This window comes from Macaca fascicularis, chromosome 11, assembly GCF_037993035.2.
Source record: "Macaca fascicularis isolate 582-1 chromosome 11, T2T-MFA8v1.1".
Classification (NCBI taxonomy): Eukaryota; Metazoa; Chordata; class Mammalia; order Primates; family Cercopithecidae; genus Macaca; species Macaca fascicularis.
Genome location: NC_088385.1, coordinates 75465182 through 75482421, shown reverse-complemented (window position 1 = coordinate 75482421; position 17240 = coordinate 75465182). Strand labels below are relative to the sequence as shown.

The window sequence follows — 17240 nt, the reverse complement described above, 5'->3', positions numbered from 1 at the left end:
GTAGAACTAATTCCCCATTTTACTTTTGGTATTTCCAGTTTTCTTATCATCCAAACAAGAGACTTCAGAGACTCTTACTGCATAACTGAGTCCACCTCTGCCTTCTGTTTCTAATCACTGCTCCTAACCAGTGTCCCTTCCTTCCTTTCCATTCCCATCAATACTATCCTAGGTCAGACCCTTATGACTTAGTGTCCAAATAATTCTGACAGGCTCCTAACTACTTTCTCAGCCTTTTGTCCATCTAATTTTAAGTATATTTTTCCATTGCCAGGCTGATCTTCTCAAAAACACTTCTGCTATCTGCGCTAAAGCTTCTACCACCCTGACAGCCAATTCCACAAGCAAACTTTGGGCCTTTTTCAAGGTAAAGTGCCATATTTATTGTAGTATTTATGTATTTTTTAAACTGTTTGACAGATGTAAAACTGTGCTACCATTTTTATTAACTTTTTATTATTTTACGTATCACTAATGAAGTTTTTGAGTATTTTTCTCTTAACTCCATTTTCCTGTTAAGTCCTATGGGGTTTTCGTACAATGCTGCACATTGTGGTGACTTTGAATACCTATGTCATGTTACAACAGAACTGACAGTATTTCCTTTATGAGCATTCTACTCCAACCTGGTAGACCTACCTTACTTTGAGTTTCCCAATCTATGTATCCTACCTAGAATTCCTTCCTCTTGTTTTTCATTCCCCAAAACGCAAATCCTACTAAGTTTTAAAAGTTCAATTCAATTCTTTCCTTAGGGAAGCCAGCTTTAAGCTTTAGTCCAATACTTTTTCTCTAAATTCATTTGGTACCTCCTTTACATTTCTGCCTTATATCAATGCTTAATTCTTAGTACATAGTGTTTTAATAATTCTGATAAGTTGTTCAGCCTATTCCTCAATTTAATTGGAAGTTCTTTGAAAACCAGTTTTACACTACTTTCAACGTTTCATAGCCCCTGAATAGGCTTTCAATTAATTGGAGTTAAAAACAGTATCACTGAATATTTTATTTATCTTACATCTTCTGCCATTCTCCAGCAACTTATTTTCCAAATGCGTCTATATGGATTCCCTTCAACAGGTTCTAATTCTGTTCCTATAAAACAGTAAAAGAAAATTTCTGGTTTAAAATGAAACCTTATTACAATCCTTTCTAAAAAGAGAAGCTATAGTTCACAAAGATTGGCATTTAGAGCGAAATGCCTTTGTCCTCAACTGTCAATATAAAATCTACTAAAATACCTCCATTAACATTAGGGTCATGGTACAGTTTCCAGCCTTCAAGTGTTGCAGCTCTCCATGCTTGACCACAGCGTTTACAGAGTCGTTGTGCCTTAAGAAACAAGAAAAAGCAGTCAGTACAATAACCAAGTATAACCAATATATGACAAGTTTAGATAACTTATGGAACAAATGTTACAAGGGATGGATGTAGGCAGTTAATAATGGCATTCTGGCTGGGTGCGGTGGCTCACGCCTGTAATCCCAACACTTTGGGAGGCCAAGGCAAGTGCATCACCTGAGGTCAGGAGTTCCAGGTCAGCCTGGCCAACATGGTGAAACCCCATCTCTACTGAAAATAGAAAAACTAGCCCGGCGTAGTGGCAGGCACCTGTAATCCCAGCTACTTGGGAGGCTGAGGCAGGAGCATCACTTGAACCCAGGAGGCAGAGGTTGCAGTGAGCCAAGATTGCGCCACTGCACTCCAGCCTGGGTGACAGAGTGAGACCCTGTCTCAAAAAAAAAAAATAAATTAAATAAATAAATAAATAATAAATAATGGTATTCTATTTTTAAAACATATGTATGTCTTTCTGTGGCTTCTGCCTTTATTTTTCTTTCTTTTTAAAAATTTTTTGCAGAGACAGAGTCTCATTATATTGCCCAGGCTGGTCTCGAACTTCTGGACTGAAGGGATCCCCCCCACCTCAACCTCCCAACGTGTTGGGATTACAGGTGTGAGCCACCATACCTGGCCCTGTTTTTATTTCTAAAAAATCCCTTTTCTATTTGACTTTAGGCTTAACAATAGGTTCCCACGGCACCCACTGGCATTTAATTCTGCTAGAAACAAATGGGGTTAAAGAGGTTGATGACCTCTGATTTATGAAAAACTACTACAAAAACAGTCTCTAATGACAAGGCTGTTACTGCTCATTTACTCCCCTGATAATATTGCATGTTCAACTTGACCAGTAAGTCAGTAAGTAAATGTGTTTATATACCAGTAAGGTAAATACATGTTTGTTGTTCCATCATCCCTTTAGGGAATCACCTTTTCCCCATTCTTAGCTCCTATGTTTTGGATAGGCCTGATCCCATTCCAGAACTCTAAGTTTAGGGATGTGAGCTATAGCAAGATTCACCATCAGGACTCTTGCTGGAGATACTGGGAAAGAAAATATACTCCTTTTACTGAGATTGCTAGCTGGCAGGAGGATGTAAGCTTGGAGCGTCTCATATCCATCTCTGATACAACATGGGGAGTAGCTTCCTGGGAATGAAGGCACAGAGAGTAGGGTAGAGCTATGGGTCTTGGAAACAGATAGTATCCTAGTGATATCTTTGGGGTCCCTGGATCCTGCTGAAAGCCAGCTATACCTTCTATACTTACCACTTCCATGAGCCAATGAATTCTCCTCTTGTAAGCATAAAGTAACTTAGGTTGGCTTTCTATCACTTGAATCCAGAAAGCCTGATTAATACAACCAGTTAAAGAATATCATACCCCTAACATCATTCTAAACTTGCAGCCTTTAAAATCTAAGAGAGCTATGTAGGAATTAACATGGAAAAATGTTTTGATAGGGTATCTTAAAAAGGCAGGATAAAAACTCAATATATAATATTGAAAACATTATGCTAAGTGAAATAAGATAGTCACAAAAGCACATTGTATGATTCCACCTATACATCATAGAGATAGTAAGTAGATTAAAGGTTACAGGGGCTGAGGGAAGAAGAGAATGAGGCGTTACTGCATATAATGGTTACAGTTTGTATTTGGGTTGACGAAAAAGTTTTAGAAACAGACAGTGGTGATGGTTTCCCAATACTGTTAATGTAATGAATGCCACTGAACTGCACACTTAAATGATTAAAATGGCAAATTTTGTTATATAATTCATTATACAATGATACAATTAAATGATTAAAATGGCAAATTTTGTTATATAATTCAATATATATTATACAATTCACAAAATGAATGGTGTCACTTGAAATGGGTGAATTATATGGTATGTAAATTTTATCTCAAATTACTATTAAAAAGAGGGAAAAAACTTGAATGTATACCATGACTGCAACTATCTTAAAAAGGAAGACAAAAGAAAAAGCTCTATAATTAAAAACAAAAAGCTCACTATCTGTGGTTTTTATAAAGCTAGTGAGACCTTGAGAATTTCTGTTTTTTGAGCCTTCAATAATATGACTGTATTTTTGTTTTTTAAAATAAATCCCATGGCCAGGTGCGGTGGCTCACGCCTGTAATCCTAGCACTTTGGGAGGCTGAGGTAGGCGGATTGCCTGAGCTCAGGAGTTCGAGACCAGCCTGGGCAACACATGAAAACCCGTCTTTACTAAAATGCAAAAAATTAGCCGGGTGTGGAGGCGTGTGCCTGTAGTCCAAGTTACTTGGGAGGCTGAGGCAGGAGAATTGCTTGAACCCGGGAGGCGGAGGTTGCAGTGAGCCGAGATCACGCCACTGCACTCCAGCCTGGGCGACAGAGCAAGACTCCGTCTCTACAAAAAAAATAAATCAATAAATAAATAAATAAAATAAATCCCTCGTTTACTATAGCAATTTCTAGCATCTTGCACACTGTCTAGCAGAGTGGCTGGGATTTATATATTTTCTGAATAAACAAATACATGGTATCAACTTTTTAAATTTAAAATATTTTAATAATAGAGACAGGGTCTTGCTATGGTGCCCAGGCTGGTCTCAAACTCCTGGCATCAAGTGATCCTCCTGCCTTGGTCTCCCAAAAATGCTGAAATTACAGGCATGAGTCACTGAGCCTGGCCAACTTCTTTTCTTAATAAAAACAGTAAGAATGATGCTTAATAAACCAATATTTATTACTGTAAGAAATTACTGTAAGAAATTACGTAAGAAATTAATATATGCTTATGGTTGATAACATAGAAGAGAATAAACAACACTTTGAAATAACATAGAATCTATCTAAAGACCATTGCAAAAAGTACTGTAAACCAAGTACAACATAATACTGAAGCCTGAAACTCCTACACATCACACTATCTCACCTAAAGAGCCATCTGGTAAACTGTCCAATTAGATACTTATCATTCTACATATAAGATATTAACTATCACACACATTTTTAAAAGGTAAGGTTAAAAGGAAGGAGTTTGAGAGCCACTGTAGCCTTCAAGTGCCTAAATAGTATCACCTAGAATTAGGGTTAGGTTTATTCTAAACTCTGAAAAATCAGCATTAGAAATAATGAAGATTGGGTCAGGTGCAGTGGCTCATGCCTGCAATCCCAGCACTTTGGGAGGCCAACGCAGGAAGATCACTTGAGCCCAGGTGTTCATGATCAGCCTGGACGAACATAGTGAGACTCCATCTCTACAAAAAATAAAAAAGTTAGTTGGGCATAGTGGCATGTACCTGTAGTCCCAGTTACTCAGGAGGCTGAGGCAGGGCTTGAGCCTGGGAGGTAAGGACTGCAGTGGGCCGTGATTATGTCACTGCATTCCAGTCTAGGTGACAGTGAGATCCCATCTCAAAAAAAAAAAAGAAAGAAAGAAAGAAAAAGAAAAAAAATTAATGGAGATTGGGCCAGGTGCAGTGTCTCATGCCTATAATCCCAACACTTTTTAAAGTCAAGGCAGGAGGATCACTTAAGGCCTGAAGTTCGAGATGAGGCTGGGCAACATGGCAATACACGGTCTCAAACAAAACAAAAACAAAAACAAAAATCCCAAACGGAACAAAAAAATACATAATGGGGATATACTTAAGAGTATGCAGTGCAATATGGGGAAGAAAAGTATGACTTGTTATAAATAATTTTCTATTAATTAGAGTTGTACAAACTAGATTACATTGTTTTCACAAGTTACGTGTACCTTATCACCGGAAATATTCTAACAGGAAGTTAGATCTAGAAATACCACGAATGGAATTACTACATTAAGAAGGCATACTAGGCAGCCACAAAAATCTCTTCCAACTCAGAGTCTATGACTTTTTGAAATTAAACAAGAAGGGTATACATGACTGACCTCTTCTGTCATTCCAGCACGGATTAGAGTGAAGAGATATTTGAGTAATCTAACTTCATCTTCTCTATCCAGATCATCAAGTGGCATTTTCTGTCTTATGGGAGCATCAGGATCCTGTAAGAAAAAAAAAGTCATCATCAACCATAAATCCTTTATACTTACATACATTTTACACATCATCAAGAGATGATAAACCTATCCTGAGTTTATATACAAATAAATTCATTTTTTCTTTTTTCTTTTCTGAGACGGAGTCTTATTCTGTCACCCAGGCTGGAGTGCAGTGGCATGATCTCAGCACACCACAACCTCCACCACCCAGGTTCAAGCAATTCTCCTGCCTCAGCCTCCTGAGTAGCTGAGATTATGGGTGCACGCCACCACACCCAGCTAATTTTTGTATTTTTTATATAGATGGGGTTTCACCATGTTGGCCAGGTTGGTCTCAAACTCCTGACCTCATGATCTGCCCACCTCGGCCACCCAAAGTGCTGGGACTATAGGTCTGAACCACTGCGCCTGGCTGAAACAAATTCAGTTTCAATTTAGTTAAGTAACAAAGGGAATGAAATTGTCACAAGATTACAAGTGTTCCAAATAGCCACACAGTTGTCTGCTTCCCCACTTAAAACATACTCAGTTGGCCCACAAAGGGCATGCCTCAGTCAGGCAAGGCAGAACTACTACAAGCCTATCCCAGCCCAGGTTACACTAGAAGATGACTTGAGTTTCACTGTCATAGCAGCTACATGGTCAAGTCTAAACAGAATTAGACCTAGATGGAACATGAACACAAAGCAAAAACCTTCTGTTCTGTGACTATGAAGTGTTTACCTGGTACTTTTTGAGAACGTGTGGGAAGAGGGCCCATTAAGACCTATTTTGGGATTAATGCCATATAAAACACACCAATGACTAATACAAAAAATTTAAACAGATTTCTAATAAGTGCAAATCCCCCAAAACAGTTATTTCTACCTACCTTTTTTTCATGTGCCTCTAAGCATTTAGGATAATATGTTGTTCTCACTTTAGCAGCAAAGAGCACACGTGATCTACATGATGGATTTCCAATTGAAAACAATTTCAATGTGACTCAAGAAAGGAAGCAATCCTTACTCCACATGTTACTTAGTGTATGGTAATATGAATATCAATTCAGAAAATGGAATACATAATAGATCAGTTGGCTACTTTCAAAAATATTTTGCAAACATATAATTCAATTTTGGAACATGGTCTCTTTCTGGCAAAAGGAAATCACCACTTTCCAGCTGGTAAGATTAAATGATTTTCAGCTGTTGCCTGCTACAATGTAATTTAGCTACAATCAATTTTAAGCTGTTAAGAGTAGTTTCCAAACAATTTTCTTTTTCTTTTTCCCAATTTTCATCAAAACCATTTTGTTACTAAACAGAATTCTAGAAGTTTTTTTCAATTGTTACTTATTTCTCTCACTTTTCACTATAAACATTTCACATGCCCTACCTGTCATAAAGCTTCATTCCTTTGTTTCTAGAATAATTCAGCTTCAGTTCTTTTCAAATCCACTGTTATTCCTACTACTCATATCCTATAATAACCATTCTAACCTCAAACTAATAAGGCTTTAGTTTTTTTTTCACTTGCTTTCAACATAAAAGAGCTTTCATAGGTCAGTCACTACCTTACATAGGCAGAGTCAAATCTTAAGATAAGACCAAAATTAATTTGTTTTTAATGCTGGCAAGTTAACTACACTTTCCACAACTTATTATTTACAATTCAAAGGTCACGGACATGTTTCAATGTATTCCATCAGATTCCAATGCAACTTAGTCGTTTTACAGTAAAATGTTAGTGTGTGCAAACCTTTAGAAAACCAAAACAAAGATCCACGAGAAAAAATTCTCAGTCTGAAAAAAAAATCAGTTAACTCTGAAGGCAACTTTCATTTCAAAGAACATTTACCAATTCAGTGACAAGCGGACGAACACTTCCAACGTAAGAAGTCAGCTGCCGTTGTTTTAAGGTATGCAGAGTATTTTCCCTGAAAGAAATAATAAGTACCAAATTTTTTAAAGGGGTAATTTTAATAGGTCTATTTTTAAAAAACCAAATTAAGTCAAAGGAAGAAAGACTACAATCCCAGAAAAAACATGCAAAAATCCTTAATACAGAAATACATTTTAGCTCAGATGACTAATGACGTTGAGGGCTTTTTCATGTCCTTACTGGCCATTCATCTATCTGGTTTTGTGAGGTATCAGTTCAAATTTTTGCCCTTTTTACTAGGATTTACTAGGATTATATGAGTTATAGTTCTTTATGAACTACACATCCCAGTCTATGGCTTGCTCCCATTTATTTTCTTAATGGTGTGTTTTTTGTTTTTTTTTTTTTTTTTGAGATAGGGTCTTGCTCTGTCGCCGAGGCTAAAGTGCAGTGGCACAATCACGGCTCACTGCAGCCTCAACCTCTCAGGATCGAGTGATCCTCCCATTTCAGTCTCCTGAGTAGCTGGGACTACAGACAGGCACCACTATGCCCACCTAACATTTTAATTTTTTTGTAGAGATGGGGGTATCACTATGTTCCCCTGGCTGGTCTTGAACTCCTGGCCTCAAGTAATCCTTCTGCCTCGGCCTCCCAAAGTGCTAGGATTACAGGTGTGAGCTACCACGCCTGGCCAATGGTGTTTTTTTAATGATACATTTTTAATTTTGATAAAGTCAAACCAATTTTTTTCCCTGATTATTGCTTTCTATGAGCTAAGAAACATCTCTTCTCAAGTTACTAGGATATCTTCCTGTTTTTCTTTAAAAGCCTTATGGTTTTTAGCTTCTACATTTAGGACTACGACACATCTTGAATTAATTGTTGGGTATGGAGTGAGGGAGCCATCAAGGTTAATCTTCTTTCTCATAGATAATATTTTTCTGCAGTTTGTAAAAAAGGCATTCCATTTCCTGCTGGATTGCTTTGATGTCTTTGTTGAAAACCAAATGACCATATCAGTGTGAATCTGTTTTGGGGTTCTCTGTTCTGTTCCACTGATCAGCAAAAAAAAAAGGAGATTAACTCATTAAAAATTATAAAAACCCAACAGGGCATTTTAAATAAAAAAACAAACACCAACCAAAAAAACCCAAAAAACTTACTTTCTGAAAATGAAAACTTCCTTTCAGAAATAAATCACATCCACTTAAGATTTAATTTTTAACAAATGCTTAGCAGCAGTAATTTCCTAGTTAAGCAGAGAAAATATATAATTGACTTACAGACTTTGCACACACGTTACTGAATTCAAAGGCAATCTGACCTCTTTTTTTTTTTGAGATGGAGTTTTGCTCTTTTTACCCAGGCTGGAGTGCAATGGTGCGATCTTGGCTCACTGCAACCTCCACCCACCGGGTTCAAACGATTCTCCTACCTCAGCCTCCTGAGTAGCTGGGCTTACAGGTGCCTGCCACCATGCCTAACTAATTTTTGTATTTTTAGTAGAGACGTGGTTTAACATGTTGGCCAGACTGCTCTTGAACTCCTGATCTCAGGTGATCCACCTGCCTCGGCCTCCCAAAGTGCTAGGATTACAGGCATGAGCCATCGTGCCCAGCCGCAATCTGACCTTTTAAAAATCTTTTGCAAGTCTTACAATAAACTGTCCCTTTAACTTAGGGGAGCTTTCTAGCTTCAAGGGTCTATAATAATTTAGAAGTACTGAAGAGTGTAAGCAAAAGCAAGACAAAACAAAACAAACCCACACAAGTAGCTAAAAACAGGACAGAAGTGATCTTCTTGACAGAAGATCATCGTCTGATATGTTCAATAATCTTACTAAGAAAAAAGCAGGCAGGTGATTGTTTGAAAACATAAATTGGACCATGTCATTCTTCTATTCTCAAGGTTTTCCATCACATTTAGAATAAAGTCCAGAATAGTCACACTGGCCTGCCTGTAAAAGCCCTATATCTGGCTTCCTCCAATTTTGTTTTCTACCATTCTTTTCCTTGCTGTGTTCCCACTGGCTTCTTTTTGCCAACACTTTATGTTCTCTGGGTCATTACAGTTTGTTTTCCTGCTCAGAATAGTTATCCCCCAGATTTTTGCATGGCTTGCCGCCTTTATTTCTTAAAAGTTTCTTACTAACTTAGAAAAGCCTTCTCTGGCCACCTCTTCAATTTAAAGTAGGACTCCCTGTCCTATCTATCCATTAACTCTAATTCTTTTTTTTTTTTTTTTTGGCTGGAGTGCAGTGGTGCGATCTCGGCTCACTGCAAGCTCCGCCTCCCAGGTTCATGCCATTCTCCTGCCTCAGCCTCCCAAGTAGCTGGGACTACAGGCGCCTGCCACCACGCCCCGGCTAATTTTTTATATTTTTAGTAGAGACGGGGTTTCACCGCGTTAGCCAGGATGGTCCTGATCTCCTGACCTCGTGATCCACCTGCCTCAGCCTCCCAAAGTGCTGGGATTACAGGCGTGAGCCACCACGCCCGGCTTGTTTTATTCCAATTATTTCTGATCTGCGGTTTGTTCAATCCATGGATGTGAAACCCACAAATACAGAGAGCCAACTGTATATTTGCAAATTAGCTATCTAACTCTCTTAAACAATTATAAATTCCATAAAGGTGAAGACTTTATTTGTTTTGCTCACACTGAACAAAGTAAAAACTGAGTAATACTTATTGAAAGATGAATGAACAATATCAACATTGAGTGACCTCAAGAATAAAAGTTTGGTAACTTACCAATATACTGATTTTGCATAAAACTCAATATTATCAGAAAATTCTCCAATTTCATCTTTAGCAATACTCTCTAACCAATCTACCACCAGCTAAGAAAGAAAGAAAAAAATAGTGTTAACTACCAAATCTATTCGTGTTTTATTTGTAGTGGCACTACTACCCTTAATTCAAACAGTGTCAGATTTTTTTTTTTTTTTTGAGACAGAGTCTTGCTCTGTTGCCCAGGCTGGAGTGCAGTGGCATGATATAGGCTCACTGCAAGCTCCGCCTTCTGGGTTCACGCCATTCTCCTGCCTCAGCCTCCCAAGCAGCTGGGACTACAGGTGTCCGCCACCAAGCCCGGCTAGTTTTTTTTGTATTTTTAGTAGAGACAGGGTTTCACTATGTTAGCCAGGATGGTCTCGATCTCCTGACCTCGTGATCCACCCACCTCAGCCTCCCAAAGTGCTGGGATTACAGGCGTGAAGTTTCTGATTTTAAAAATTCCAAGTAACAATTTTTCCAAACACTATTTTTACTTTTTTAAGATAAATAAATATTATGGCAAAAGAATAAAATTTTCTACAGGAATAATCGTTTTTAACAGGCTATTCCTGAAAATACTAGGGCTATTACTTAAAAATCAAAGAATAAGGTTTCTAATTCCTTTTAATTGCAAATAAAAAGATCAAGTAGAAAAAAATTCGGAAAAGTTTTAAGTTAAAAAAAAACTTCAGTACTTTGTATGTCATTAACCTTTTCTCCAAGTTTCATAAAAAAAATTTTAACATTCTAGTCATACCTGACTTTGTCGAACAAGTGAATCCCTCTGAAATAACGCTTCCACAACTGTTTTTTCACTGGCATTAAGAGGCTATTATGAAAAATATTTAAAGGATAAACAGAACAAAAAGAAGATGCTGTAAGAAATATTTTTTTAACAGAAAGATAAAAAGCCAGTAAGAAACAAGTACAGTTAATCATTTATACATAAACATTTTACCACATAGTAAATCTGTATATTCATCATTGAAAAGTATCTATTGTATAAATTCCAAACTGCTACATCAATTGTAGCTGCTCTTACCCGGTATTTTGATTCTTTACACTTGAAATTTAAAATTCCATTTTCCCAGAGATGGTGTTTTGGGGAAAAATAAACACAAAATAAAACAAACAAAAAACTTTAATAGGCCAGGCATGGTGGTTCACACCTGTAATCCCAGCACTTTGGGAGGCTGAGGTGGGCGGATCACTTGAGGTCAGGAGTTCGAGACCAGTTTGGCCAAAATGGTGAATCCCCATCTCTACTGAAAATACAAAAATTAGCTGGAAATGGTGATGCAAGCCTGTAATCCCAGCTACTCGGAGGCTAAGGCACGAGAATCACTTGAACCTAGGAGGCGGAGGTTGCAGTGAGCTGAGATCACGCCATTGCACTCCAGCCTGGGTGACAGAGCGAGACTCCATCTCAAAAAAAAACCAAAAAACAAAAAAAAAACTGTCATAAAGGGCTGAATACAGCCATGTCACATGCTAGAAACTAAACATTTAAAAACTTTAACATTCTTTATAGTCTATACAGAAGTTGATAATAAAAGCTAAGAGCAATTCAAGGCTCTTATAACCAACTTTAAAAGACAATTTAATGCAATATTAGCAAGTAATACTAAGCAGTATATTAAAAGGATAATATATTGTGAGCAGTTCAAGAATGGGTCAAATTAATTAATCCATTTTATCCATGGGTTAAAGGAGAAAAGCTACATGGACTTCTTAACAGGTACCAGAATATTTCATAAAAATATCCTCATAAATTTTACCTTGTCATTTTGATGTGAAAAAATATATATATCTTCGTAAGTTAGAAGTAGACTAACTGAAACCTCTAGTAAACATATAGTCATCCCTTGGTATCCATGGGGGATTGGTTCCAGGAGGACCCCTTGTGGATACCAAAATCTGTGGATGTTCAAGTCCCTTATATAAAATATTGTAGTATATTTTATTTAATTATTTATTTTTTGAGACAGTGTCTTACTCTGTCACCCAGGCTGGAGTGCAATGGGCCTGATCTCAACTCACTGCAACCTCTGCCTCCTGGGCTCACGCGATTCTCATATCTCAGCCTCCCAAGAAGATGGGATTACAGGTGCCTGCCACCACATCTGGGTAATTTTTGTATTTTTAGTAGAGATGGGTTTTACCATGTTAGCCAGGCTGATCTCAAACTACTGGCCTCAAGCAATCTACCCGCCTCGGCCTCCAAAAGTGCTGGGACTGCAGGCATGAGCCACCTCATCCAGCCAAAATGCTGTAGTATATTTTAAATAATCTCTATTGGACCTGGCTGTGATAAAAAAATAATGAACAAAAACAACAACAAAATCATCTCTAGATTATGTATATCTAATATCTAATATAAAGTAAATGCTATATATGTAAATAGTTGTTGTATCACTTATGGAATAAAGATTAAAAACATCTGCACATATTCAGTACAAACCCAATGATCTTTTTTTTGAGACAGGGTCACGCTCTGTCACCCAGGCTGGAGTGCAGTAGCACAATTACAGCTCACTACATTTTTGACCTCTTAGGCACAAGCGATCCTCCCATATCAGCCTCACATGTAGCTGGGACTAGGTGTGCACCACCATGCCCAGCTAAGTTCGTCACTTTTTGCAGAGACAGGGTCTTGCTATCTTGCCCAGGCTCCTCTTGAACTCTAGGCTAAAGTGAGCCTTCTACATTGGCCTCCCAAAGTGTTGGGATTACTGGCATGAGCCTCCATACCTGGACTCTTTCTTTTTTTTTTTTTTTTTGACAGTTGGCAGAGCTAGCTGAGGTTTTATTTTGGAAAAAAAAAAAAAAATTGAATTGTTTTATAGCTGTAGGCATGGGCAACGGGGGTAACCCCAGGCAGTAAACTCCCCCCATGGGTGGGCAGAGGGCTAGGGCTGAGCCTCAGGTGGGTCTCCTGTTCCCTGTGCTCCTCTGCACAGCAGCCTCCCTGGGGCAGCTGCAGAAGGGTTAGGCTAGGAGAGGCTGTCGCGGCTGTTCACTTGGTCAGGACGTCAGAGGACTCGGACACCAGTCAATGGATAGCACCACAGATGTGTCCGAGATCTGGGACTGCAGCTCCCTAATCTCTTCATACAGTAGCCTGACAAAGTTGATCTCTTCAGTTAGCCCTTCCAGGCGAGACTACAGCTCTACCGTGTTCTTGTAAGCTTCATCCACATCCTTCTTGATGAGGAAAAATTCATTCTCCATCTCTGTACACTTTTTGATCTCATCCTCGTACTTGTTCTTGAAGTCCTCCACCAGCCCCTGCATGTTATCAAGCTCCACCTCCAGCTTCAGCTTCTCTTGGCCCAGAGTGTCCAGCTGCCAGCAGAAGGTTGTTGATGTAGCTCTCGAACATGTTGTCCATGTTGCTCCGAGCCACCTGCTGCTGCTGCAGGGGCCCCCACTTGGTCTCCAGCATCTTGTTCTGCTGCTCCAGGAACTGTACCTTGTTGATGAAGGAGGCAAACTTGTTGTTGAGGGTCTTGATCTGCTCCTTTACCTGGGTGCACACTGCTTGGATGTTGGGGTCCACCTCCAGGTTAAGGGGGCTCAACAGGCTCCGGTTGACTGTGACGGCAGTAATGCCTCCCATACCGCTGGCCCTGCCAAAGCCTCTACCCAGGCCACCCCGGAAGCTGCTGCTGCCCACTTGGGAGAAGCTTGAGGAGCTGATGTGGGCACCGGGCCCACTCATGTAGGAACGGCTACTGAAGTCCCAGGGGCCAGAGGTGGACAGCTTGTAGGGCTTCTGGGTCACCCTGATGGACATGGTGGGGGCAGGAGTGAAGGCAGGCAGGCTGAGCCAGGCGGAGATTCAAGAAGGAGCAGAGAAGCCGCTTCTTGGTGATTCTTTATTTTTTTTTTTAAAGAATACTTTTGATCTGTGGTTGGTTAAATTCATGGATGTGGAACCCACATATAAGGAAGGCTGACTATACTTAACTGTAAATTGAGATACTCCCTTTAAAATCCAGAAGATGAAGAGTAAGAGTTCATTATTATTCAACTTTACTTTGAAAATTCTAGCTAACATAATAAAACCAGGAAAAGAATTAAGTTAGCAATAAGTATGGAAAAATAGTCAAAGTCATCACTACCTGTAGATAACAGAATTGCCTGGAAAATCAGAGGAAACCTATTAAAACTAGTAAGTGAGCTCAATAAATAGCCAAATATGGCAGTCTTCCTAGATGTGCATGTTACTTTATTGGAATGAAGTATTTGTGGGACAAACAAATAAAAAGATTGGAAAGATATTAAAAAATATTTTAAGTGAAAAAGTAGCCTTGGAGTTTGAGACCAGCCTGGTCAACAGAGTAAGACCCCCCATCTCTATAAAATATAAAAAAGAAATTAGCCAGGCATGGTGGTACACACCTGTAGTCCTAGCTACTTGGGAGGCTGAGGCAGGAGGCCCACTTGAGCACGAGAGTTCGAGGCTGCAGTGAACTATGATCATGCCACTGCACTCTGGCCTGGGAGACAAAGTGAGACCATGTCCCCGCCGTGCTGGCCACCCCCCAAAAAAGAAAAAGAAACAAAAGAAAAAAAAAAGCAGTCTAACAGATACACATAAAATATTTATTATAAATATACATTATCTTTTTAAATTATATATACTTGCTTCAAATATGAATTACTTCTGGGCAAGGCATGGTGGCTCACGTCTGTAATCCCAGCACTTTGGTAGGCCAAGACAGGTGGATCACTTGAAGCTAGGAGTTCAAGACCGCCTGGACAACATAGTTAAAACCCTGTCTCTACTAAAAGTACAAAAATTAGCTGGGTGTGGTGATGCATGCCTGTAATCCCAGTTACTAGGGAAGCTGAGGCACGAGAATCGCTTGAACCCAGGAGGCAGAGGTTGGAGTGAGCTGAGATCACGCCACTGCACTCCAGCCTGGGCAACAGAGCAAGATCGTATCTCTTAAAAAAAAAAAAATTACTTTTAAAAATCAGAAAATATAAAGAAGTTAAACCCCAAAAAGGCATCTGGTCTTGGTGGTTTAACGGGCATATATGTGTACATATTTTTTCAAAACAGATATAGCTGGTTATTTTGGAAACAAGTCTCATCCAGAAACGTTATTTGCTGCATTTAAAAATCATCTGAGGCTATTTGCATGTTTCTTCCCCAAACCCTCAATCCAGCCAAGTCCAGTTTTACCACCCAAGGTCCTTTCAGGATCCCAGGCCTGGAGGCTGTAGAAGACAGCATTGAATCCTAAGGGCAAAAGGATGGTGTTTACTTGTCCAGACTTTCACGCACATACATATGTATGAAGAAAAACATTCACTGCATTTTTTTTTTTTTAGAGATGGGATCTCACTCTGTTGCCCAGGCTAGAGTGCAGTGGTGTGATCATAGCTCACTGTAGCCTTGAACTCCTGGGCTCAAGTGATCCTCTGAGCTTAGCCTGACAAGTTGCTGGGACCACAGGCATGTGCCTCTATACCAAACTATTTACTGCATTATTAATGGCTACAGTAAGAATACTAGTAACAACCTAAATATGCAGCTGAATATCTCAAAAAATTACAGTACATTTATACTCTGACATAGTATGAAAAAATATGGTAAAACCTAGATGAATTTTAAAAAATCTAACAAATATTAATTTTAAAACTCTCAGTATAAGCCGGGTACAGTGGCTCACACCTGTAATCCCAGCACTGTGGGAGGCTGAGGGGGCAGATCACGAGGTCAGGAGATAGAGACTAGCCTGGTCAATATGGTGAAACCTCATCTCTACTAAAAATACAAAAATTAGCAAGGCGTGGTAGCACAAGCCTGTAGTCCCAGCTACTTGGGAAGCTGAGGCACAAGAATTGCTTGAACCCGGAAGGCGGAGGTTATAGTGAGGCATGATCACTCCAGTCTGGGTGAGAGTGAAACTCCATTTCAAAAAAAAAAAAAAAAACAAAACCTCTCAGTATAATGTATAAATGAAATCAATCATATTATGTTAAAAAACAAATACGTGTGTGTATACAAATATGTGCGTGTATGTTTGTATATATGTATGTATCCATAAAGATGCATAGAAAAATGTCTGGTAGGATATATACCAAAACTGTTACATTAGTCAGTGGGATAAAAAGGGACTTTTACCTTTAACTCTCTAATATAAATCAGTATTTGATTATTTTATGAGACTGAACCTTTTATTTACTTGTAAAATCTTTAAAATGAAGAAACTCAGCATGGAAGGTTGAAAATAAATCCTGGCTGGGCACAGTGGCTCATGCCTGTAATCCCACCACTTTGGGAGGCCGAGGTAGGTGGATCACCTGAGGTCAGGAGTTTGAGACCAGCTTGGCCAACATGATGAAACCCCATTTTCTATTAAAAATACAAAAAATTAACTGGGTGTGATGGGGCACGCCTGTAATCCCAGCTACTCAGGAAGCTGAGGCAGGAGAATCACTCGAACCCGGGAGGTGGAGGTTGCAGTGAGCCGAGATCGCACCATTGCACTCCAGCTTGGGCAACAAGAGCGAAACTCCATCTCAAAAAAAAAAAAAAATCCTATTAGTAGCATTTTAATTTTTATGTATTTATAAAGGAAAAAATTAATATAAAACTTACAGTAACTGCAAGTACACTTTCCTCTTCTAATGCAGACTGTATTCTGTCTCTGGGGAAAAACAACACAAAATAAAAAAGCCTTATTTCACACGAATATAATGAATTCACCACTGAGCATCTGACAGAAGGAAACTCTGGCTAACTTCTTTTAAAAATTTTTTTATTATTTATTTTTTCAAATATGTATACCTGTATTTTTGTAAACAAAAATAGGACAACATGCCAGGCACAGTGGCTCATATCTGTAATCCCAGCACTTTGGGAGGCTGAGACAGGCAGATCATTTGAGGTCAGGAGTTTGAGACCATCCTGGCCAACAACAGAGTGAAACCCCGTCTCTACTAAAAATACAAAAATTAGGCAGGGCACAGTGGGTCATGCTTGTAATCTCAGCACTTTGGGAGGCCGAGGCAGATGGATCACCTGAGGTCAGGTGTTCGAGACCAGCCTGGCCAACATAGTGAAATACTGTCTCTACTAAAAATATAAAAATTAGGCCAGGTACGGTGGCTCACATCTGTAATTCTAGCACTTTGGGAGGCCAAGGTGGGTGGATCACTTGAGGTCAGGAGTTTGAGACCAGCCTGGCCAACATGGCAAAACCCTGTCTCTACT

General features: G+C 39.2%; 1 protein-coding gene and 1 pseudogene across 2 annotated transcripts in view; both read right to left on the bottom strand.

Annotated features, from left to right (window-relative positions):
* The window catches only part of NUP107 (nucleoporin 107), a 56412-nt gene that overhangs the window by 23283 nt on the left and 15889 nt on the right, over nucleotides 1-17240 (bottom strand). For both annotated transcript variants that reach the window (XM_015431181.4, XM_005571495.5), the window contains exons 8-14: nucleotides 16626-16674; nucleotides 10767-10838; nucleotides 9986-10074; nucleotides 7206-7284; nucleotides 5256-5369; nucleotides 1242-1332; nucleotides 1019-1095 (exon numbers count right to left, since the gene is read on the bottom strand). In XM_015431181.4, coding sequence (XP_015286667.3) covers nucleotides 1019-1095; nucleotides 1242-1332; nucleotides 5256-5369; nucleotides 7206-7284; nucleotides 9986-10074; nucleotides 10767-10838; nucleotides 16626-16674 — 571 coding nt within the window. The remainder of the gene's footprint in view (nucleotides 1-1018; nucleotides 1096-1241; nucleotides 1333-5255; nucleotides 5370-7205; nucleotides 7285-9985; nucleotides 10075-10766; nucleotides 10839-16625; nucleotides 16675-17240) is intronic.
* On the bottom strand, nucleotides 12814-14359 carry LOC123567543 (keratin, type II cytoskeletal 8 pseudogene; annotated as a pseudogene).